The sequence below is a fragment of the Artibeus jamaicensis genome, unplaced genomic scaffold, assembly GCF_021234435.1.
Source record: "Artibeus jamaicensis isolate MK-2021 breed Jamaican fruit bat unplaced genomic scaffold, CSHL_Jam_final contig_3174, whole genome shotgun sequence".
NCBI classification, from domain to species: Eukaryota; Metazoa; Chordata; class Mammalia; order Chiroptera; family Phyllostomidae; genus Artibeus; species Artibeus jamaicensis.
Window position 1 is genome coordinate 5,048,328 of NW_026521738.1, and position 23,648 is coordinate 5,071,975.

The window sequence follows — 23,648 nt, forward strand, 5'->3', positions numbered from 1 at the left end:
TGTATTACAGGCCGAGCAAAGATCCTTCATACTCGGTGAGAAAAAGGCACGAGCAAAACTAGGCGAACGTTTGATAACCAACGCTTCTCGGTAGAGCGCCCTCCGGGACTCCGCCTCTGGCCCTTCTACCAACACTGACTCTCTGGTAGCGAACCATAGAGTGGCGGAAGTGGCCCTCCCTCTTCCTCTCCCGGTCCAACGCTGTTCGAACCTTCTGGGGACTTCTCTGGCGCGGGGTATTGTGGGGTTGCTGGGCGGCCCGGACGCCGAGCTAAGAAGAAGAGTGGCGGGCCGTAGAATAAGCTTCCAAGATGATGGTGAGTGGCGTCTCGTGCATCCTTCACCATCCGCCATCATCCACTGCTTTCTGGCCTGTGGCTGGCGCCGACTGGCCGCGACCTCTCTCGTAGAGCCCTTCTCTGCTTACCGATTCTGCCCTCGCTCCGATTCCTTATCCATCGGCAGCTACGGCCCGCCATTGCCTCGCTCGGCCCAGGCATGGAGCAGGGGCCCTCGGCGATGGCTGTGTTGGAGTTTGGGGGAGGCCCGGGTCGGGCCGGCCGGGGACTACAAGCCCTAGGGTGCTTCTGGCAGTGGACCCGCGTCAGGGACCCAGTTTTTTTAGCCCCCCCCCCCCAGTCGTGACCTGTGTTAAAACTAGTGCCGATTTAGCACGTGTAAGCATTTGGTGGCCAGACTTAGAAGTCCTGGCCGCCCTGAGAGATGCGTACGTAAAGAAGTGTGTTTTGGAATGGCTAGAGCGCAAGGTCTCACGGTCTCTTGATGTACCCCACTCGCCTGTTGCTGCATAAAGGAAAACAGACCTCTCTGCTCATACTTTAATTCATTCATTCACTTGTTCATTCACTAAGTAAACTCATGCTTAGTACTTACTGAATGTACTACGTCGGGCTGGTTGGTGGGGCGCACTCCTCATCCAGGAGAATGGGTGGGCAGATGCATCAGGTTTGAAGACCCGGGCTCTAACCCCGACCCGACTGCCCCTCCGGATTTGACAGTAGACCAAATTTTTCTAGTTGGCCACTTACCTCTGGGTCTCATTTTCTTAGGGGCGTTGGTGATGAATCCTGGAGGCACCCTGTAGCCCTCCCCCCTTCCACACAAGGCATCTCTTTTCTCCATCTCATAGCTGCAGGTACCTTACGTGGGTCCTAAGCCTAGCCAGTGAATTGCTGTCGAACAGAGCCAGCTTTTAAGGCAGTTGGGGTTTTTTTGGTGGGATTTCTTCTTCAATTGTATTTTTCAATTACAGTTTACATTCAGTATTTTGTATTAGTGTACAGCATAGGGCATAGGGGTCAGACAACTATACACTCCACAAAATGTTTCTCCTGGTATTTCCGTTACCCACCTGGCACTAAGGAGGTGTGTGAGGCCAAACTCCGACTGCGATCCTGCTTTCTGTGCACTCACAGTTCACTCATTCATTTTGGCATATCAGTCTGAATCAGTTCTCTGCTGGGTTTTTTTTTTTTTTCTGCTTCCTGCAGCTTATCCCTGTCCTGACACCTATGAGGTGTTTATTCTGCTACCAAATGCCCTATGAATCCAGTTGGACCCAAGATAGAAGGAACCTGGCATTAATCTGTACACCCTCCCCCCTCGTACCTGCAGTACTGCCATTTAGGTCTGTCTTTAGCATTGTCTGTTCTGAAGTCATCTGTGTCTTCAGTGCAGAGGCAGTGTAGGGGGACAGTTGAGAGAATGCTGAATGCTGCCTAGGTTTGTAACTCAGCTCTGCTGCTTACAAGGTGTGGGACTTGGAGTGTGTTGTTATTTTTTTATTATTATTAATCTTGGTTTTAGTCCTCACCCAAGGACTTTTTTTTCCATTGCCTTTAGAGAGGGAGGAACAGGGGACAAGGGAGAAACATCAACTGCTTACCTCTTGTAGGCTCCCCAGCCAAGGATCAAACCCACAACCCAGGCATGTGCCCTGACTGGGAATCGAACCCACAACCTTTCGGTGTATGGGGCAGTGCTCCAGCCAACTGAGCCACATTGGCCAGGGCAACTTCAAGCATTTTACTAAATTTCTGGCTCTCCATCTGTTAGAGGGGATTAAATTAACTAATACATAGAAAGTATCCAGCATGTAGTGAGCATTCAAGCAAGCGTTAGCTGTTCTGCTAGGTTGTTGCTTGCTTCCTTTCCTCCCGGTAATCACCCTCCTGCCAAGGCAACCATGAAATTTTTGGTTGGCATTCACAGAACTAGGAATCAAACCAGGGTTCAGTGTGGTGATAAAACCCGTTACCAAGGGCTATAGACCAGCACACTTGTTTTTTTTTTTCCCTGAACTGACCCTTGCTCTGTTTCTTTGTTGTGTTGGCTGTTTTTGTGAATGTGAAACTTCCATCACCAAGGATCCTCATTGCTGTTGTTGAATTAGCCCTGGGTATTCTAGAAGCCTTCTGTGATTGGAGGAGAGGTAAAAGGGTGCCCCGAAACCTCAGCCCTGTGACTGTGGTACAGCTTGTACAGAATATATGTCCCTGCCTTTGGTGTTGAACACTATAAGCCTTGGAATATAACTACCTGTTGTGGTTTTGTAGAACATCTTGTTTTTAAGGAGGATGAACAGGAAGATTATTAAGCTATAATTCCCAAGCCTTCTTTGGATTCTGCAGTTGTTTTTCTACTTGAGTAAAATGAATGAGATTGAAAAGTAACTTGGGGGCAGAAGCTGGGCTTTGCAAAGCCGTGCCTGCCTCTAGGGAGCTGATAGACGAGGACTCATCCTGCTCGATGCCTTATTCCAGCTGCGCCTGCTACCTTTCCCTCCTCACAGGATCTGGGTCAGCCTACCATTTCTCTAGGGCCTACAAAGAGTAGGGAACTGGGGTGTGGTCATCTGCTTCCCACCCCTTCCTGCTTTATCCTTAAGAATTCTCAGTCTATCTGGTGTCATCATACTGCCAGTGCTTTTCCAAAAATAAGTCAAGAAGCCAGTGCTATCTTACTTCATTGCTAATATCAAGCACTTTCTGGTATGTACATTTAACAGTTGCATTTTCAGCACGAAAAGCTGCTGAACATTGCTTCGTGTGTGGCCAAATCTAAGCACGCTACAAATTGAGATTGTTATTATTTCCTTACCTTTGGGAAGCTCATACTTTAAGAAAGGATGGCAGGGGCCAGTGATGTTGCAGACTGGCCTTGGGCACTGGAGAAAGGAGGACCGAGCTCCTAGTGAGGAAACAAGTTTCTGTAGAGAGTCCCAGCAGTGGGCCAGTTGTGCTTGAGTTTGATATCTTACAGATGGGAAAATGCAGCATCATGGCAAAATTGCCACTGTGGCATTAATTAAACCAAGGGTCACAAACCTGTGCAGCCTCAACAGAGCAACTGCAGTGATCATGTTGTCATGAGGAACACAAGGCGCATTGCGCTTTCTGGAAACAAATAGGAACAGAAAGTACACTCGTCACATACCGGTTACCCAGGTGGATTTGAACAAGTAACTGCTGCTCACTTCCCCAGCAGGATCCAGAAGGAATTGTAAAAGTAGTCATTTACGGCATGCTAACAAAAACCTTCACAGAAGAACTGTGACACAGAGGTCGCATCTTTTCCAAGACGAGGGTACACCAAAAGATTTCTCAAGAGTTTAGTGGAAGAGCTTCCACAACCACAGAAAGTACCTGAACACCGAGATGAGTACACATAGGAAGAAATAGAGGCTTTCCTGAGAGTGCAGTCTCCATTGAAAGTTACCAGCTGTAGAAGAAAGAAAACTGCGGAAAACCACAATGAGGTGAATTGGAAATTCTTCCTGATTAGTTTCTCCTAACGTACAGGGCCAAGTGAAACACCACTGTACTGGACAAGAAATGTGTCATGGGTGCTGAAAGTTTGTGAAGAAAAGTCAGGAAGGGATCTTCCCTCAACAGGAAATTTCAGTAAAATACATTATGTTATAGAGTTGCTTGACTTTGAATGTTATCAGTGGTTATAAGAATAAAGTTGCTCACTCGGCCAACTCGGAAGGAAGGAAGGGGAGAGAGAGAAGGACGGGCGGATGGATGGCAGTATAAAAGCTGTGAACAGGCTCCCCTGTCCACGATGCCTCTGGTGGGTGCGGTGAGGAAACCTCCTGGAACTGGGGCTGTGAAGAACTGCTGGCCTGGCGGTAGGAGAGTATATTGGTAGCAGTGGCAGGTGGCTCTTGTAGATGGGGGCACGGTTTGGAGGTGGAGGTGAGAAAAGGTCCGCAAAAGTATTGGCTAAGCCTGTTGGAAGGAGACCAGAATCTGTTCAAGGCAGTAGGGAGGAATTCGAGACTCAAGTTGGTTTTTGATTTAAACTCAGTTCTTTACCTGGGGCAGAGGTAGACCAGAGAAGACTTGAGGCAGCCGTGAGGAATGATTTAGTTGGGACTGGGAGAAGGTGGGGCCTTCAGGTGATGTGTCTGTCTTAGAAGTTGCGAGGGTCCCAACGGAGTGCCGAGACTGTGAAGAAGCTGTTTCTCACTGCGAGACTTGGAACACTACCACGAAAAGGGAAGGAATTGCCCTGTCTCCAGTCCATGCCTGGTAGCAGATTTAGGGGTTATCTAATAGGCATTCTTAAAAAAAAAGAAAAGAAAAAGTAATGTGTGATATGCTCATTAGGAAAAAGCCGGAACAAGACCGCAAAGATACAACTTCTTACACGCTCACTCATTGGAGTTTTGTTGGGCATCTTTAGCCTCTTTTTTATGCATTTGCACATTATATCTTGCCTCTTCTTAACTAGTTTGTAGTGATTTTTTAAATTTTAACTTGTTTACTTTTTCCTCACTTGGGGGCATCCAGAAAGAGATAGAGAGAAACACTGATGCCAGGGATGAGCATTTATTGGCTGTCTCCCATGCACGCCTGGTGCAGGGATCGCGTGTTCCTGGACTGGGATTGGACCTTTACCCTAGGTTTGTGCCCCGACTAGGAATCAAACCCTCAGACTTTCCTTTGTGGGACGATGGTCCAGCCAGCGGAGCCACACCGGCCAAGGCTCTAAGTGGGTTTTTTGTTTTTTTTTAATGTAAGTTAGACTACACCATTCCTCCGCTGCAAGTCTTTCCAGGGCTTCCCTTTGTAGGAGTGAAATACAAACCCCTTAATACAGTCTACAGGTGAGTGTGTGGTCTGTGTTTTGCATGCCTCAGCCTTATTCCAACCTTCTGCTTAGTCACTATCCTCCAGCTTCACTGGCCAAAGGAATTGTCCAGTTCATATGATGGTGTCATCCTCACAGGTAACTAGACTTGGTGGTGTGTGAATCCTCGACTCCTCATTGTTAGAGTGAGACAGCCCTGAGCTGTCCTGTGTCTGTCCTGCTCAGACACTTGAAGTACCCCTAGGGCTGGACATGAGCAGTAGCTATAAATTTTAAATCATAGCCTAATAGCACACATATAACGGAAGTTTTGAAACTGTTTACCCTTAATATATTGTGTCATACAAACACACAATCAGTCACAGTCAATTGGAAGACTGGATCTGGTTCATGAGCTCATTCCTGAAGGCACAAGCTTTATGCAGGACGAAGAACTCTGGCTTGCTCCGCTGAGGAATTCCTGTCTGTGCTAGTGGTCACTGGGGCAAAGGTATTAAAGCAGGCCCTTTAAGCACGTATTCTTGTCTTCCAAAGTTGCTAAAGCAAGCCTGCAAATTAAACTTCTATAGGGATAATGACTTGTTTTGGAGGCCATTGCAAAGTAGGAAGAGAAAAACTTCTCCGGGGTATCGGATTGGAGATGAGTCACAGGAATCTTTATGGAGCCAGCATGAGAAATGGAAATGTGTGTGCTGTGTGGATTAGACGTGTTGTCATTTGTGAGGCAGAACAAAGGTGCTCTTTGCTTCTCTGCCCGACTGCTTCCCTACACTCCAGCTGAACATCCTTGGCAAAGCTGCCTGTCTAGGAATCTCCAGAACAGCCCCTGAAGCTATTGGCACCTCGGGTTTCGCACCAGGGCCCCATTTCTCTAGATTAAGCTGTAATGCAGATAAGTGGATGTTTTGCTGGAGGGTGAACACTGAGCATGGCCCGCTGCTTCCTCCTGTTCCTTGACCCAATTCTTCAGCACAGAGTGGGGTCAGAAGTTGAAATGGCCACGCTCATTCACTTGGGCACTAGAGAACATATTACTCCTTAATTTCTTCCTTTAAACAAAATCATTGTTTCTCAAACCATTTTCTAGCACACATACCAGGTTTGCCGTGGTCTTGGCAATGTCTCTGGAAATAGAGGTTGTTTAAGGAATGGATCTGGTGGACAGTGGCGGAATGCAATTTAAAAAGACCTCCAGATATTCCTGTTAGTGGGGAGATGGAGCATTTTTCCTCACCCTTCCTCCTTGAGCCTCATTGTAATAGATGTTTTTTCTTTTCAGCCCACACCAGTTATCCTGTTGAAAGAAGGGACTGATAGTTCCCAAGGCATTCCCCAGCTTGTAAGTAACATCAGTGCCTGCCAGGTGATTGCAGAGGCCGTGAGAACCACCCTGGGCCCCCGTGGCATGGACAAGCTCATTGTGGATGGCCGAGGTGAGTCTGCAGGATTCCTTAGGCCAGTGTTGCAGGACAGGAGGCTTCTGGGGAATGCTGGGCCAGCAGAAGTTTGCATCAGAAAACTCAGTGCTTTTCAGAGCTTTCTCACTATGAAGTGGCTGCGTTGCATGCTTGGTCTTGAATGCTGAGCCCTGTGGGAATACATAGGAGAAGTTGGGCTCAGGAGGCAGTTGATTTGTAGAGAGAAACAGTAGAGAAACATGACATTGAACCATCTGGCATTACCGGTGGTCACTGCCATTGTATCATGTTGTCAAGACAAAGAATAAGTTCCCTTTTATGTTTTAGGGTATTAATTGATGTGAGATACTAGGGTATTCATTAATTAATGTTAATACCTAAATGATTATTCATTCTCATTTAAAAAATGTTATCTACATCAGAGGCATGCTAAATGCTGCTCAAAGAAAAGTAGGGGCTCATAATCTTTGGAAGCTTGTGGTTTTAGGTGGCCCTTTGTAAACAGAACTCTATGAAAACATCAGCGTATTCCCACCATGGTGCCCACTGCCGCATCCCAGTAAAGGGTGCGTGAACTCCCAGTCCAACTATAAGACAGAATTTAAGAAAGGGTCTTTAAATTTTTACTTTGTGTTCATTCCTTTTAAGGAAAAGCCACAATTTCTAATGATGGGGCCACAATTCTGAAACTCCTTGACGTCGTCCACCCTGCAGCGAAGACTTTAGTGGACATCGCCAAATCCCAAGATGCCGAGGTAAGGAAATGAAGCAGAAATGTTTAAGTGGAGGTTGAAACACATGCCTGCTTGCTCCTTCATGCTGCTCTCTAAAAGCTGTGATTTTTTTATACCTAAAATTATAATTTCAAAAGTAATACGTACTTATAAAAATATATAGAAGCAATTAATCTGTTAAAATTTGTACCATTCCACTGCTTGTAGCTGAGATCTTAGGACTAGTTGTTGTCATTCATATGAGTTTCTAGGGAAATAAATTTAACCTTATAGGATGCACCTGGGATCACTTTTGGCGGAACTGGTTTTTGCCGGGAGTTGGTCGCACGCTGCAGGGCACTTAGGAACGCACGGCTCAGGCGAGGTCTGGTGTCCAGGTACAGTGACTTGCAGGGTCTCCCATGTACCCAGAGCAGATAGATGCTGGAGGAACGGATGCAGATTGCTGAAAATCCTTACTCTGAGTGTGGTCTCACAGATAATGTCAAGAGGATAGTAGAAAGAAGAAGAATGCAGAAAAGTAATCAAAACAGAAAGTGGGTCTCCAGTCTTTGCCACCTGATGCCCACCTGGATCAGACAATTGTGCCTGTCTTATTGCAGGGACTTGCTGTGCTTGCAAAGGGAAGACCATCAAATCCCAATGAATTTCTAGCATATCTTTTACAAAACAGGGCACTGTTTGAAGATCGAAACTAACTTAATGGGAAGAACAGAAAATGTTGGTTTCTACTTTAGATTTACATGACTGAGAGGCAGCTTTCGTAGACATTATTTTCTTTTGGCAAGTGTAAGAACCTTCAGGATAACAGCTTATTCTTGCAGGTGCAGAAGAAAACATCTTCCTTATTTTGGTTTAGGTACCATACTTATTTAATGAGTGTATTAGATGCAGTTTTTTCCTCAGATTGTCTTTAAGTTTTCTTAAAGATTTTATTTACTTATTTTAGTTTTTTTAAAATATTTATTTATTTTTAGAGAGGGGAAAGGAAGGAAAAAACATCACTGTGTGGTTGCTTCTCATGAGCCCCCCCCCCCCGGGATCTGGCCCACAACCCAGGCATGTGCCCTGGATGGGAATTGAGCCTGACTGGGAGCCAGTGACCCTTTGGTTTGCAGGCTGGCACTCAATCCACTGAGCCACACCAGCCAGAGCATTTACTTATTTTTTTTTTTGGGGGGGGGGTGAGTGAGGGACAAAGAGAGGGAGAGAAACATTGGTGTGTGAGGAAAAAACACCCCCAATGGGGGACCTGGCCCACAACCCAGGCATGTGCCCTGACTGGAATTGAACCAGTGACCTTTTTGTTTATAGGACAGTGCCCAACCCATTGAACCACACCAGTCAAGGCTTTCTTTAACTTTGTTTTTAAAATGACATTCAAAATAAACTGTTAAATATTAAAATAATAAAAGGTCTGGAAACCCTAAGTTTTCTGGTTTCCCATTTTATAATGGCAGTAAAATAAACATAACAAAATTCACTATTTTAACAGAAACCATTTCAAATATTGGAGTCTTGATAATAAGTGTTGAGAGAAACATGTTTATGTTTTAGGGTATTGCAGGTATGTCCTGAAGTTATGTGAAAGGCTTGTCACGACCCAGTAGCCTATAAAACAGTGTGACTTTTCTAAAATTAAAGTGAGAAGAGTCTGGATTTGACCTGTTAATGTTTTCAACAAGTGAATAATAGCTTCTGGCCAGGAGTTTGGCTGCTGAAACCCTTTGTCACAGTAATCCTTCTCCATGGAGAATTCTCAACATTACACAATGGGTATATGCAGTCTGCCTGGAAAAAAGTCCAGTCATTGTTAATATAACAACTGTGGTTTGCATGACATTAATGTAGTCTGGCCCCTAAGGTGAGTGGACTGGAATGCACATGTGCGAAGAGTGAGGACTTCACTACACTAGTCAGTAGGGGCTGTATATGCCTTGAGTGAGTGTGTGTACTGTGTGGCTGTCGCATTGAAAGTGACTGAGCAAGTAGAGCAACAAATCTGCATCAGATTTTGCATTAAGCTTGAACATTTCTCTATGGAAACTATTTGGATAATTCAGAAGGATTTTTGGGATGATGCAATGAGTGCAGCATAAATCAAAGTGTGGCGAATGCTTCAAAGATAGTGGAGAATCTACTGACAGTGACCCACATTTTGGAAGGCCTGCAATAAGCAGAACACCTGAGAATGTTGAATGTGTACAGACTACAATCAACAAATACCAATGCCAGACAGCGAGAGAACTAGAAGCTGAACTGGGGATTCTCAAAACCACCATGTCTGAGATTTTGACACAGGATCTTGGCATGGAATGTTTCATGGAAAAATTTGTTCCATAGCTCTACTACCAGAGCAGAAGGACATTGTGCTGCAGTTGCTAATGACTTGATTCAAACCACTAACAATAAACCAAGTTTCCTCAAGAAGGTCATAACCAGAGATGAATTGTGAGTCTACAGCTATGACCTGGAAACGAAGGCCCAGTTGTCCCAACAGAAGTCAGTCACCTTGTGCTCCATGCCCAAAGGAGGCACCACAAAGTTGTAGCAACCTCTAGACCATGTTCATTGTGGTTTTTGATTGGGAAGGTGTCCATCACGAGTATGCCCCTCCAGACCAAACAATAAAGAGTGCTACTGCAGTGTTCTCCGTTGGTTGAGAGATGCAATACGATGAAAACATCTGCACCTATGGGCAGCTTGTGATTGGCAGCTTCCATCACAACAAGGTACCCACTCATGCATCTCGTCTCATGCAGAATTTTTGGTGAAACATCAGATCACCCAGGTGACCCAGCCCCCCTACAGCCCAGATTTAGCATCTTGCTACTTCTGGCTTTTTCCAAAACTACAAGTATCATCACCTTTTGAAAGGGAGAGATTTCAAAGTATCAGTAAGATTCAGGAAAATGTGACAGGGCAGCTGATGGTGATTCCAAGAAAGACTTTTGCACTGGATTGAACAGTAGAAAGAGATGCTGGGAAAACTGGGAGTTCCCAAGGTGCCTACTTGAAGGACTGAGGCGTCATTGTCCTACATTTAGTTATTCTTGTATCTACTTCAGTAAGTGTCTCTAGTTTTCATATTACATGGCTGGAGACTTGGACAGACCTCATAAGTAAATTGCAACCAAATTTTTCCAAATCCTATGTTAGTCAGTTTTCTTAAGAGTTCTTACTCTTTTTCTCATTCATTAAAAATAGGGTTTAGATGTCATTGTGAAAAATTAACATGTAAGAAAGATTAGCAGGCTAGTAGTCTGCTTATTCTGAATAGTGTTTAATGTATAAAGAACTTTGGCTGGTCCTAGGAGATTAGTTTTAGAGGAATTTGGCTAGAAAAGAAAAATTTTTTTGACCTGGGCTTGGTATGGCTCAGTGGATTGAGAGTGGGCTGTGAACCAAAAGGTCACTGGTTTGATTCCCTGTTAGGGCACATGCCTGGGTTGCAGGCCAGGTCCCTGGTTGAGGGCATCACATTGATGTTTCCCTATCTTTCTTCCTCCCTTCTCTTCTCTCTAAAAGTAAATAAATAAAATCTTTTAAAAAAGTATTTTTTTTTTGAAATTCCTATACTAATTTGTACTCCTTAAAGAATATGTTTATTGCCGTGGCTGGTGTGGCTCAGTGGTTTGAGTGCTGGCCTGCAAACCAAAAAGTTGACATTTCGATTTCTAGTCAGGGCACGTGCCGGGGTTGTGGGCCAGGTACCCAGCTGAGGGCATGTGAGAGGCAATCAATCGATGTATCTCTTGCACATCATTGTTTCTCTCCTTTTCTTACTTTATCCCTTCCTTTCTCTCTAAAAATAAAGAAATAAAATCTCTTTTTAAAAAAAGAATACATTATGCCCCTTGCTGCCATGGTTATCTGTGACGTGTAAGTATTGTATTATAACTGTCTTATTCACTAGAGTGCCTTGTATGTACTAAGTAAGTTCTCAGATAATTTGCATGTGTGATTTCATATCCCAAGGAAACTTAACTGTCCAGATCAGTCCTCTTTGGGGAATGGGCCTGGCTGGGGAATTAATTTTGCAGCTCAGGACCATTTGATGGGATGGACACCTAACTCCCGTCACCCTCCTTCTGCTTGTTGCAGTACCTGTGCTTCCATGTAAAGCTTCATGCCCATTTCAGCAGTGCCCAGTTTAAATGGGCAGATTGCATGAAAATGGGGTTTGGGGGATTTATCCCTGAGCATGAGGAGACATGAATGTTCTGTCTTCCTCTTCCAGGTCGGTGATGGCACCACCTCAGTGACCCTGCTGGCTGCAGAGTTTTTGAAGCAAGTGAAACCCTACGTGGAGGAAGGTTTGCACCCACAAATCATCATCCGAGCTTTCCGCACCGCCACCCACTTGGTATGTGAGAACTGGCTAACTTGGCCTTGTGCCAGGGCACCTTCGTACTTCTCCTAGGGCAATAAATACTCGGGTGTAGAGAGACTGGGAAGACTTCCTTGGACATTTTCGGAATCTGCTCCCTGGGAGCCTCAGTTCTACAATTCAGGTTTGATGGTCTATCGTGTAGATAAATCATAGGCTCTCAGTAAGTGAGACCTATTTTTGTTGTTATCAAGTACTTCACAGTACATCTTGAGACATGGCTTTTATTGACCTCTGACCTTCATTCTGTGACCTGGAACAAGTCAGTCCCTCTAGGCCTTCCTTTACTATCTGTTTCAGTGTGGTGGCATTCAGATGAGAGATGTAAGAAGCAAGATAAGTGTATATCATCTTATATAACAGCTGACTAATATACAAAGTGCTAGAAGTTATTATAGGTGTTTTTCAAAAGCCAGAAGGTTTATCTTAGCCTGGTGTCATAGCTTGTTTTTATTCATTTGTTTTAGTGTGTTACCTGCATATCCAGAGCTAAATCCTGGAAGTATGCTTATGGTTCTTTAGAACTATATACCTAGTCTGCGTTTCAGACTATGGCAGTTTCCTAAACGATAGAGATCTGCATTTTTCTGGGCGGCTCCAAGACTTAGAGATGTTGTTTCAGCTGTAGAATAGAAATGCTTAAGATGTGGGAGTAAACAAACTAGCGACTAGCAAGAGGCTGGGATCCACTCCTCCAGTTGGTGGCATGATGGACTCACTCAACTTCTGTTCTTGGCAGGCAGTGAACAAGATCAAAGAGATCGCTGTGACTGTGAAGAGGGAAGATAAAGTGTAAGTCTGTGGTGGGCTTTGTCAGAAGCGGGGCTTTCTTTGGGCAAATTGGATGCAGGAGCATGTTGTAATCTCCTTATGGGCCTGGGCTCTTTGGCTCTTGCTAGACCCTTGGCTGTGCCCCAGCCCGCACTGCACAGAAGAGGCCGGAGGACTGTAGGTTAAAAGTGTCCTGACTGCACTCACTGTCTGTCACTGGCAGCTGCCTTCTGTAGAGGCAGAAGAAGTTGGTGAGAGCTGTGTGTAGGGGCTAGAATGGAAACTACCTCCACAGTGCAGTAGAAGCAGGGACTTCGAAGGCCTGATGCAGGTCTCTTGTGTCCCAGAGAGCAGAGGAAGCTGCTACAAAAATGTGCCATGACCGCTCTGAGCTCCAAGCTGATCTCGCAGCAGAAAGCCTTCTTCGCTAAGATGGTGGTGGACGCCGTAGTGATGCTTGATGATTTGCTGCAGCTGAAAATGATCGGCATCAAGAAGGTGCAAGGTGGAGCCCTAGAGGTAACCATGCCACGGCCTTCCTCAGAGAGTCCTGCTTTCACTTCCACCCTCCAGACAGCTTGGTACTGGAGGAGGGCAACTTTACAGGCTTGCAGAACTCGTGCAGGACTGGAGGGCAGGCTGGGCTGGGCATACAGAACAGAACCTCTGTGGACCTGTATTTCCTTCCTAGAACGAAGACTGAAGTGGCTGAATTCCAGAATCCCAGTGTTGGTGTGGGCGGGAGTCGGGCTAGCTCTATTAAATTACCTGTGACCTTCTCAGTGAATGATTCTCAGCAGCACTGTTTAGTCCGTTCCTCTCCAGTAGAGATAGCCATGCTCTCCCTTTCATTCAGTTAGTTTGAATAGATGATCCTTCAAACTATTTTGAAGGCGCTAAAGGAAAAAATGGATGTTCCCTATACTGCTCCTGCCTCAGATTCAACCACTGTTGTGTGTCCTTCCAGAATAATCTGTGCTTCTGTAAACACGTGTAAATACTGCTTTAAACACAACATTTGTTTATCATACATAGTTTCTGTTAACTTACTTTTGTTCACTTAACGACGTGTGTCAGAATCTGGTCCGTATCAGCACGTGTGGCTCCTCAGTGCTGCCCTGTAGCTTTGTGACGGTGAGGCTGCCAAACGCGTGCACTGTCCAGTACGGTAGCCGCCGGCCAGGTGTAAGTACTAAACACTTGAAATGCAGTTAGCACAACTGAGGCACTGAAATTTTAAATTTGTGCTTATTTAAATATAAATAAGCAACATGTGGCCAGTGTCTGCTGTAGTGCAGGGCATAACTGTAGCTCATGCTTTTTCAACACAGTAATATCTGTCTGGAAACATTCTTTGATGTTGGCGTCTCCATGATGCTATGGACCCTTTTCCATCTCCGGCTTGCCCTCCTGAAGTGATTTGGACAGGGCAAGACCTGCTGGACGTGGGATAGCCTAGCCCTTCCCTTTTCTGTTCTTTGACATTTCCCCTTGCAAGTTATGCTTGCACTCTGTCCTTCCCCCTCCTCTTCCTCCTAACTGTCATGCACGTGCCAGTGAGCTGAGGGCCTTTCTACGGAATAAAGCCGAGAGGAATCCAGAAGCCAGCTGAGCCATTCCCGTCTGTGGCCCCCAGTACCACACTCATTTTGCAGCCCATTCTCTGCATTGTGGCTTGCTGAACTTTTCTTTACCCACTGCCTTGCTAGCAATGTTTTTTATCTTCCCCTTGGCCTTCCTGCTGCCGTAAACCCTTGAGATTGGATTGGCATTCACTAAACTAAACTAGACATCAGAACTAATCATCTCACCTTGTGAGAAAGCCTGGAGCTTTAAGCCACACTTGTGTTTTCCTCAGACATTCTCACATTCCTTAAATGCATGTAAACACTAACGAAAACTAACATAATTCAGCGAATGAGAGCCCTGAATGGGGTGGCTCAGTTGTTTGGACATCATCCCACAAAGCGAAGGGTTGCTGGTTTGAGTCCTGGTCGGGGCACATGCCTGGGTTACAGGTCTCTGGTCAGGGCGCACGCGAGGGGCAACCAGTGTTTCTCTCTCACATCAATGTTTCTCTCCCTTCCTCTCTCCCTCTCCCCCTGTCTCTAAAAGCAAAGAAAGAAAATCTTTTAAAAAATCGGACTCAGTGAATGGTGGTAGTAGTTATTTACTTATTCTCAGGATTTAACTGAACTTCCTGATCTGTATCTTCAGCCTTCACCTGTCCCCCAGGCCTCGTGCTTTCGTATCAAACCTCTGCTGAGCCCGTTAGCTTGTCCCGCAGACCCACAGTGCTTTCTGTATTCCTTGGTGGAGTTGGTGTAGTACCATTTCTGCAGTCATGTGAACAGAGTCCTCCTTGAAAACCTTTCCATCTCCTCACAGCCTTTCAGTCTCATTTTTGGCTACCAGTTTAGTATTTACTTCTTTAACCTGTCTCTCTTACTTACTCCCAACACTGTCGTCCTGGAAGAGGCCACCCTTCCTCTTGTCTTGTTGCAGGGTGAAGTTCCCCAATTTATTGCCCTGTGTGTAAAGCCTTTTGGGGTTCTGCACCGCTTACAGGATAAGAGCCAGGCCTTACTAGAGCCCATAAGAGTCTCCTAATTTCTGCTTTACATTCCAGCAACTGCAAATGCCTTTTCATTCCCTGATTCCACCACACTGCCTCCACCTCTTGGCCCCGTCTTTCTTCCTTTTTTCTGTCTAATTTCTGCTCAGTCATCTTATTTGAGCTTAGGCCTCACCCCCTTAAGGAAGCTGTGTATTTAAATGATGCAAGAATCTGTTCACTGATAGGCTACTGTATTATAGGTCAGGATTGTAGATTAGCCCTGGCAGAGGACATTCAGGAGTGGGAATTGACTTGGTCATTTAGTAAGAAAAGAGATCTGAGATGTGATCTAAGTTTCCTCACAGCGCCGAAGTCAGTCTCCAGTGCACCATGCTTTCTGCTATGGCTTACTATTAAATCCGGCCCGCAGGAAGTTCTGTTGTGGAACGAGAGGTAGAAATTCATGTTCTGAGGGATCGAGATACGGGAAGCCACAGTAACATGTTGGGAACTGCGCAGGAAATTCTGACATTCGGGATCTTTCTACTTCATCTCCTGGGAAGAGAAGCACCAGGCTGCAGCACACACGCCTGGCGTGTCCTGTGTGTGTAGTGCAGGGAGGAGGGGGTGTGTGTGGGTGTGCGCAGCAGGAGGCTGGGGGTTGGGACTGAGAGAAGGCACGGGACAGCTGATGCTGTGTTTTGCATTTCCCCTAGCTTTTACAATTATGGAAAGATTTTGTTACAACAGTGAAATAAAGGCAGTTAACCTTTTCAGGTTCACAGGAGTGGATGTGCATTAGTCCAGCACACCACCAGTTTGATTTCCTTTCGTTCCAGGACTGAACCGTTGAACTTTTTTTCTTTTTTTTGAATAGGACTCCCAGCTGGTAGCTGGTGTTGCATTCAAGAAGACTTTCTCTTATGCAGGGTTTGAAATGCAACCCAAAAAGTACCATAACCCAAAGATTGCCCTTTTAAATGTTGAGCTGGAGCTGAAAGCTGAGAAAGATAATGCTGAAGTCAGAGTCCACACGGTGGAGGTAAGGCCTCAGCAGCTGGCAGTGGCGTGGAAATGGACAGCCTTCTGGGCTGGGGCCTCGGGTCTTGTGGTTGCCTGGGGTCCAGCTCTGTTTTTCAAGCTTCTGTGGGCCCCTTTATCCTTCTGTCACCGTAAATATTGATATCTCAATACTGAGGCCACTTCTCTTCTGTGCTCTTTGAGAGTGACCTGGACTTGAGATTCGGATAGAGCAGACCTGCTGAAATATTGTCCTCTAGCTGTAGAGATGGGGCCGGCAGGGGCCCTCCAGCTGCACAGAGAGCCCAGTGTTTTGATCTCTCTGGTTTGGGCAGATGTGGGTTCCTGCCCGTTTAGCCTGGGTCCCCCGCCTCAGGGAGAAGTGCACGCCCGTCATGGATAGAAACGGGGCTCGCTCTGCAGGCAGCAGTGTCACCCAGCTAAAAGCAGGCACTCCTGGAAGTGTCTCCCCAGCACAGTAACCTTTGGGGAAAGGGGTCGTGTCATCCATTGGGAACTGCGTGGGTGAGCCTCAGAGGAGGCTAGGACCAGTCCAGACTGAACCGTTTCTTCCATGTTGGCAACGCCAGCTCTGGAGTAGCTTCCAGTCCTGGGGCTACTTTGTGCTTTTGTGTTTGAAAGTTTTAGGTGGTTCCTAAGTTATCTGACAGGGTCCTTTTCTATTTGCTCTGAGGAGAGGCTATTCTCTTTATCCCTATTAGTTCCCAAGTAAATTAGCCTACTTCTGTCATGGGAGATGTATTTTAGCTCACCGTATATGCTAACCTCCACTCCAGAACGTCCTCACCCTTGTCTCTTCAGGATTACCAGGCAATTGTTGATGCTGAGTGGAACATCCTCTATGACAAGTTAGAGAAGATCCATCATTCTGGAGCCAAAGTCGTCTTGTCCAAGCTCCCCATTGGGGATGTGGCCACCCAGTACTTTGCTGACAGGGACATGTTCTGTGCTGGCCGAGTGCCGGAGGAGGATCTGAAGAGGACGATGATGGTAACCCAACTCGCACAGGCTGCTTCTTGGCCTCCGTGGCCCTGGGGGGGCTTATTTATCTCTGGTGGACGGGAGTTTGCTGTCAGGTTGGCACGTGAGTCCAGGCCTGTCATCTTGTCGCCTTAAAGCACTGCAGTCCCAGTGCACGTGTGCTCGGGTACCAGAGTTAGTCTGACCAAACAGGGCAGGGGATCCGACGTGTGAGTGAGCCTAGCAGTAACGAGCCCTGTGATCAGCTGATGCTGATCCTGTGTTGATGCTTCCAGCCAGGTTTCCCTCCTTGTGCAGCGTCTCACCAAAGATGCCTAAGTCTAAAGCACTGACTTCAGTTGTTGGGCCCAGAGCACCTTAGTTTCGGGGAGGGGTGTTGGGTAAACCACTGAGTCCCCATTTCCTTTTAACTAGGCCTGTTTGTCTTTTATGTACCTTAGTTCTGTTTTGTTTCAGAAGGGGTAAGGGTCCTCTGGAGGTCAGGAGCGGGAGTGGTGCTCTGCCACAGGGCTCTGGGGCACTGGGGCAGAGTCCAGCACGGGCATTGGCTCTGACACTAGGTGTTGGGAAGCTTGCTGCCCTGGTGTGAGCCTTCACTGTTGGGGTCTTGCCCTCCTGTGCTCCGCAGGCCTGCGGAGGCTCCATCCAGACCAGTGTGAACGCTCTGTCAGTAGACGTGTTGGGCCACTGCCAGGTCTTCGAAGAAGCCCAGATCGGAGGCGAGAGGTGAGCCGCGGGCCTGGGCTGCATCTGGGCCGAGCTCACGAGGCTCACCTGAGTGTGGCCTCCTGCCGTCCCGTTGGTGTGGAATACAGCATCCGCTACTCTTTTTTGAGGTCTTACCTCTCGGGGCATAAAGTGCTCAGGTGTAGTGTATGTTGAGGGAGGAGGATCACATTGGGTGTAAAGTGTGACTCCGCAGTCTTTAGTGTCCCAGTGGTATGGCTCCAGACATGGCCAAGAAGATGTCTTGAAGGGTGGGATTGGGGACCTTAGTGGGACAGAGAAGGGCAGCTGCTGCGTGTTGGGAGGTTTGGTGAGGTCAGTGCACAGCAGGTTGGCAGCAGACAGGACTTGAACTGTATGATTTGACCCTGGACTTAGGTACAATTTCTTCACCGGCTGCCCCAAGGCTAAGACTTGCACCATCATCCTCCGTGGTGGCGCTGAGCAGTTTATGGAGGAGACAGAGCGGTCCCTGCACGACGCCATCATGATTGTCAGGAGGGCCATCAAGGTACTGGGCTGGTGGCTTCCTGCCCGACAGCCCATTTGCCCTCCCAAGCTAGTGAGGCCCTGGGTTAGTGTGATGAGTCCTTCCCTGGGCCCTGATTTGCCTCACAGATCATAGAGGAACAGCCTCAGTCTCTCAGAATAAGCTATTCTGACTTAAGGCCAAGACTTGTGAGCAAACAGTCCCTAGCAAGCCAACCCAGGGACTGTGCCAGTGTCCGCAGGCTGCAGGCGACCTTGAAGATGGTCAGAAACCATAAAGTTCACTGAAGCTGGGACATGCTGGACAAGGGCCACGTGTAGACTCCCTGGGGCTTGGGGTGGTGGAGATCAGGAGGAACCACTCCCTGGGCTAGGCATCCTGTTGGCCGAGGGGCCCGGTTTCTCCGCGGCAGGAGCGTGGCCCGTGGGGACCACTCGTGTTGAAAGACGGGTCTGGTCTCTACAGAACGATTCAGTGGTGGCTGGAGGTGGGGCCATTGAGATGGAGCTCTCCAAGTACCTGCGGGATTACTCAAGGACCATTCCTGGGAAACAGCAGTTGTTGATTGGAGCCTATGCCAAGGCCTTGGAAATTATCCCACGCCAGCTGTGTGACAATGCAGGCTTCGATGCCACAAACATCCTCAACAAGCTGCGGGCTCGGCATGCCCAGGTGGGTGTTTGCTTTTTGGGGGCTCCAGGGATGTGAGTGGATGGAGCTAGATTCTGAGTGTGCGCTCAGCCCAGGTGACTAAACTCAGGTGCTGGAACTAAACTCAGTACCAACTAACTGCTGCCTGATGGGGCGGAGGCAGAGCCACGATGCCAGGACTGGAGGTCCCTAGGCTGCTTCAACCCCCCTCCGAGGCGTGTGGTCACTCCTCCCAGTGCCGTGGGAGGAAGTGGAGCCACCCTGTGGCCTGGCCAGGACGCATATGCCGGTGAAGCGCTCCAGAGTCCTGCTCATCGCGGTTCCGCTGTGGCTCCACCACCTCCGAGTGTCACCTCTGGGAACTGCATTTCCTCATTTGTTATTTAGCAAATACTTGTTTAAGTGCCTGGCACTCTGACAGCAGCAGTGCCCAGTGAGTGACTGTGCTTTTGACTTGTGTTAGGACTTTGGGCAAAATCTCTTTACCTCTCTGTCGCCGTTCCTCATCTAGTGGGGACTGATGGAAACAGTAGATGATACTGTAAGATAGGGGTTGCTGCTGTTGAGAAGCATGGTTTGATATATGCAGTCCTCAGGTGGGACTGAGGTGAGGCCTCCCTGAAACAGCAGATGGCCTGGGAGAGGGCCGGGGCTCTGTATGATCGGCATGTCCGAGGTTCAGAGGAGGTGGTGGGCAGGGGCAGGGGTGGCCAGGTTCCTGTTTTGGTGCTGGAGGCTGATGCCATCTTCCTCAGGGAAGTGCGGGCAAGTTCAGGGAGTCAGGGTTCCTAACATTCCCCATCTTTTGGAGGGAGAGTGTGCAGGGAAAAATTTGAAAGCAGTTCCGTGATGCCTCCCACCTTCTGATCTTTCAGGGGGGCATGTGGTACGGAGTAGACATCAACAACGAGGACATTGCTGACAACTTCGAGGCCTTCGTGTGGGAGCCAGCTATGGTTCGGATCAATGCCCTGACTGCAGCCTCTGAAGCTGCATGCCTCATTGTGTCCGTGGACGAAACCATCAAGAACCCTCGCTCGACCGTGGACGCACCCCCAGCTGCCGGCCGAGGCCGAGGTCGCGGCCGCCTCCACTGAGAGGCACCCCACCCTCACACAAGCGGCCGGCGGCTGGCTGCAGGTGCCCTTACGCTCGCTGTTTCGTCTTGGTTAATTGGTATTACAAGGAAGGTGTAGTGATTGGCCCACTCTGTTCTAACTGGGAGTTATTTAAATAAACCTTAAGGCTTCGAATTCACTTTGCAGATTCCTTGGGGACAGGAGTGTTACTCACAAATGTGTATGACTGCAGCTCAGGATTTTAGTTTTATACTCACCCAAAAGGTGGAAATATTACTTCTGGTAGCCTCTGGTGGCGGTTCGGCAGAGTGCAGGTCACGCTGCTTGCAGGGAACTGCAGCTGAGCAGCCCCTGTCCCAAAGTGTCACTGTGATATCTTGAGTCCCAGAAGCAGCTGGGAGATGCTGGGAAAAGAAGGAACTTGGAGTTCCTTCCTTTTCTTCTGAAAGCATCTTACTAGCCCTGGCCTAGCCAGGCACTGCGCCCGAGGTTTCTCTGGGTTTGAGTAAATGTGTTTCATGACCTGCTTGCCCCTTGTACCTTTGTATTCTTTTGGTCCCTCTTGGTCGAGATCCTGAGGGTGAGGTCTCGGAGGAATGGCTTAGAGAGGCCATCTCTCCGTCAAACTGAGTGACTCAGAAGCCCATTGTGGGTGTGGCTGAAGGAGCGCCCACCTGGTCCCGTTTTGCGCTCGTGACCAGTGCAGGTTTGGATGGGCCGGCACAGACCGACTGGGAGTCCAGGTCTGGTGTAACTGGGAATGGCAGGAGCTGGAGGAAAGCACTCGGGTCGTACTGAGCCACTGGAACTTGTGCTGCCTGATACTGGGAAGTGATTTTTAAATTTCTGAGTCCAACCATTCCTGGTTAGATGGACTCAGGTGGAATGGGGTAGCAGACAGGTCATCTTTGGAATCCCTCCTCACTCGAGGGTCCTTGGGTAAGCTGGTTTTTCCTGAGTCTCAGTTGTCCTAAGTGTAATGGATACAAGAACGGGTAGAACGCATGGTTCAGAGCTGTGGGATAAATGCTCATCTGCTTATTTGATGCTGGAGCCACACGCAGTTTAAGCCTAAACACATTTGTTTTTCTGATTTTTAATATTTCAAGACCTGAGTAATCAAATAGGTGGGACAACCCCATTTGGTAAAATAGGGATGTTGAAGCCAGACCATGTTGGGCAACTTGGTCTCTCCCAGGCCAAAGCCTGGTCGGTTGGCTTGGGCCTCCCGAGGAGCTGGCGGGGGCCATGGGGACTGGGCAGCGCCGGCAGCGCTGGCAGCGCCTGCATGGGGGCTGCCCCCCAAACGGCCGGGCGTCGGGAATGGCCCCCGAGGCTTTCTGTCCACGCGCAGACACAGAAAGGCGGTGGCCCGGCCTGGGCAGTGACCAGCGTGGCCTTCCCCCATCCACATCCGTGGCCTGGAGACGGGTCTTCGGATGCTTCGTCCACCCCGCTGAGGCCGGTCAGGTCATCCACCTCCTTCCTGCTTGGGCGAACTTCGGCTGCACAAAGGCTTGGGACACAGACCCACAACAGGCCACCTACCATTCAGTTCCCTGAGGCAGATAATCCCGTTTCACCATCTTTTATTGGATACAAAGCCATAAGTTCTCCGATGCCTGTGTGATCCGTTTAAATACATACTCAGGTACATTCAGCAAAGGGCATCTATGGGTGACGTGGAGCAAAGTGCTGGGATGGTGATGCCTGGGTGGGGCAGAGAAGGGGGGCCAGTGCAGGCCCCCTGGAGGCTGGAGGTACAGGCACCACTTCAGAAATGAAACCAAAAAATTCTCTCCACCCCTCTGCCTGATGTGCTTGGGGTGGGGGAAGCTACCCTCTCACGGCTCAGGCCCCTTGCAGCCTGGCTGTGCAGGGAAGGCAGGGCCTGGGGGTCAGTTGTGGAGGTCCCACCAGCAGTGCCCACTAGAGCCAAGCCTCCTCGTGCCAGCCACGAGGCAAGCCTAGGACTCACGGTGGGGAAGCCCGCCTGATTGTCGGGGCAGTCTTGGGACTGGCCAGGTTCCCAAGGGTTTGGGGAGGGAATAGGAGCTGGCTGCCTTAGTTGGCCCTGGTGCTCTGATCTTCACCCAATTCTATACCATATTCTCAGGCAAGAGCTGCAGGACACACTTGTCCAGGAATAAAGACATACACACGATACACAGCAATATGTACAGAAACGCAGGCCTGGGACAAGGCTGGGTGAGGGGGCATGGCCACCAGGGCTAAAGAGATGTGCCAGGCCCCTAGGAGAGGGGCGTTCCACCCAACAGGGCCCGGCAGGCTGGGGCATGTCCCGTCGCTTTGAGTCAACTCTGGGCACTTGGGCCCTGTACCCACCCACCACCTTGCCTGTTATCACCCCAAGTCCAGCAGGAACTGGGTCTTTGGCACCAATAGTCACTCTGTTAAGGTCTTCAATTTAGCGCCTTAGAAGGACTGGGACCTGGGCAGCTCCCTTCTTGTGGCCCAAAGGTTTAGAAATGGGACCAGGTGAGCAGACAGGACCCAAAAGCAAAGGACAGAGCCAAACCTTAGAGCAAGGAGGTGGAGTTTTTTCTTTGAAGCAGGTCCCGAGGGGCTGGCTCAAACTCCACTCGGGAGCTAGGAAAACAAGAGCTGCCTTGGTCCTTCGGTGGGGTCTCTTCTGACCAGTGGAGAGCCCTGGTCCCGGGCAGCCCACTCGCTCTGGCATCCAGACACCGACAGCATCTCCTTTGTTCTCTGCCACTGTCGAGGCAGCTGAACAAAGCATGGTGAGACTCTCAAGCCAAGTATGCTGATCTGCCCAGGGGCTGGGGTCAAGCCGTGTGGCAGGGAAGTGGTAGGGGCACCAAGTGGCCACTACCCGTGCACCTTCTGTGCGTGCCTGGGCCCCTGGAGCAGGGCCTGCCTTGGTTTTGTCTCTAAACCTGTTTGCATCTTTGTTAGGAGTGAGATACGGGTGAGTGAAGGAGGGCTGGACCCTCCTCCATCCACGTCCCTGGCTGTATGGTTGCCCAGGTGAACAAAGGGACTTGGTAGGGGTGGGGATCTGCAAACCTGTCAGGTCTCGGGCAGGCACGCAGTCTGGGCCGCATGAGTCTGCCAGCCGCAGGGGCAGGTGTGAGGTGAGACATGCTGTACCCCACGTTCCTGTTGGCAGGAGCCCAGGCGTGTGCAACACAGACCCACACATCCTCCACTTGGCCAGAAAATACAGGGCAGGGACTCTGGGTTTTCTGGAAAAGCCAAACCCATGAGAAGCAAACTTCCCCCAGCAGGAGGGGCTTTGTTCCCCCTCTCTGCTGCCTGAAGTGCTGGTGGCGTGCAGCGCTGTCACACAAACGAACCACGAACGAGCCTACTGCTGGCAACAGCCCTTTTGGCAACCCCTTTCTCCCACTTCAGCTCACTGCCCATGCACCCTGACTTCCTTTCCCAGGGCTGATGTTGGCCATCCTGGTGGGCACCCAACCGAGAAATTGCCGAGTCTGTATTCTGGGATGGAGGCTTCCTAGGGCAGACTCTGGCCAAGCAGGGCATCCCTTTGTGCTTTGTCTGGGAGACAAGGAGGGCAGCACCTCTGGTCCTGGGGTTATGCAGAACAGGGGCTACAGAGGGTGCAAGTGGAAGGCAGGGCTGATGCACCCAGGGCACCCAGGCCCTAAGTGGACCTCCACCTCCCTTGCAGGCCAGCGAAGTTG

At 48.9% G+C, this 23,648-nt stretch overlaps 2 protein-coding genes and 1 pseudogene across 2 annotated transcripts; all 3 read left to right on the top strand.

Moving 5' to 3' along the window:
• The first annotated feature begins 177 nt into the window (after positions 1–177).
• Positions 178–20,130, top strand: CCT7 (chaperonin containing TCP1 subunit 7). Its single transcript, XM_037126256.2, has 12 exons — positions 178–317; positions 6,398–6,551; positions 7,185–7,291; positions 11,511–11,636; positions 12,400–12,452; positions 12,779–12,950; positions 15,866–16,030; positions 16,831–17,019; positions 17,639–17,736; positions 18,115–18,247; positions 18,692–18,898; positions 19,753–20,130. Exons 1-12 carry the CDS (start codon positions 312–314, stop codon positions 19,972–19,974), a joined length of 1,632 nt encoding a protein of 543 aa, XP_036982151.1. The 5' UTR covers positions 178–311; the 3' UTR covers positions 19,975–20,130.
• Positions 3,165–3,860, top strand: LOC119035031 (39S ribosomal protein L13, mitochondrial-like; annotated as a pseudogene).
• LOC119035041 (protein dpy-30 homolog) lies at positions 7,691–7,968 on the top strand. The gene is given in 2 exon segments (XM_053663384.1): positions 7,691–7,769; positions 7,772–7,968. Coding segments are annotated over 2 exon segments (276 nt in total).
• Positions 20,131–23,648: the final 3,518 nt, after the last annotated feature.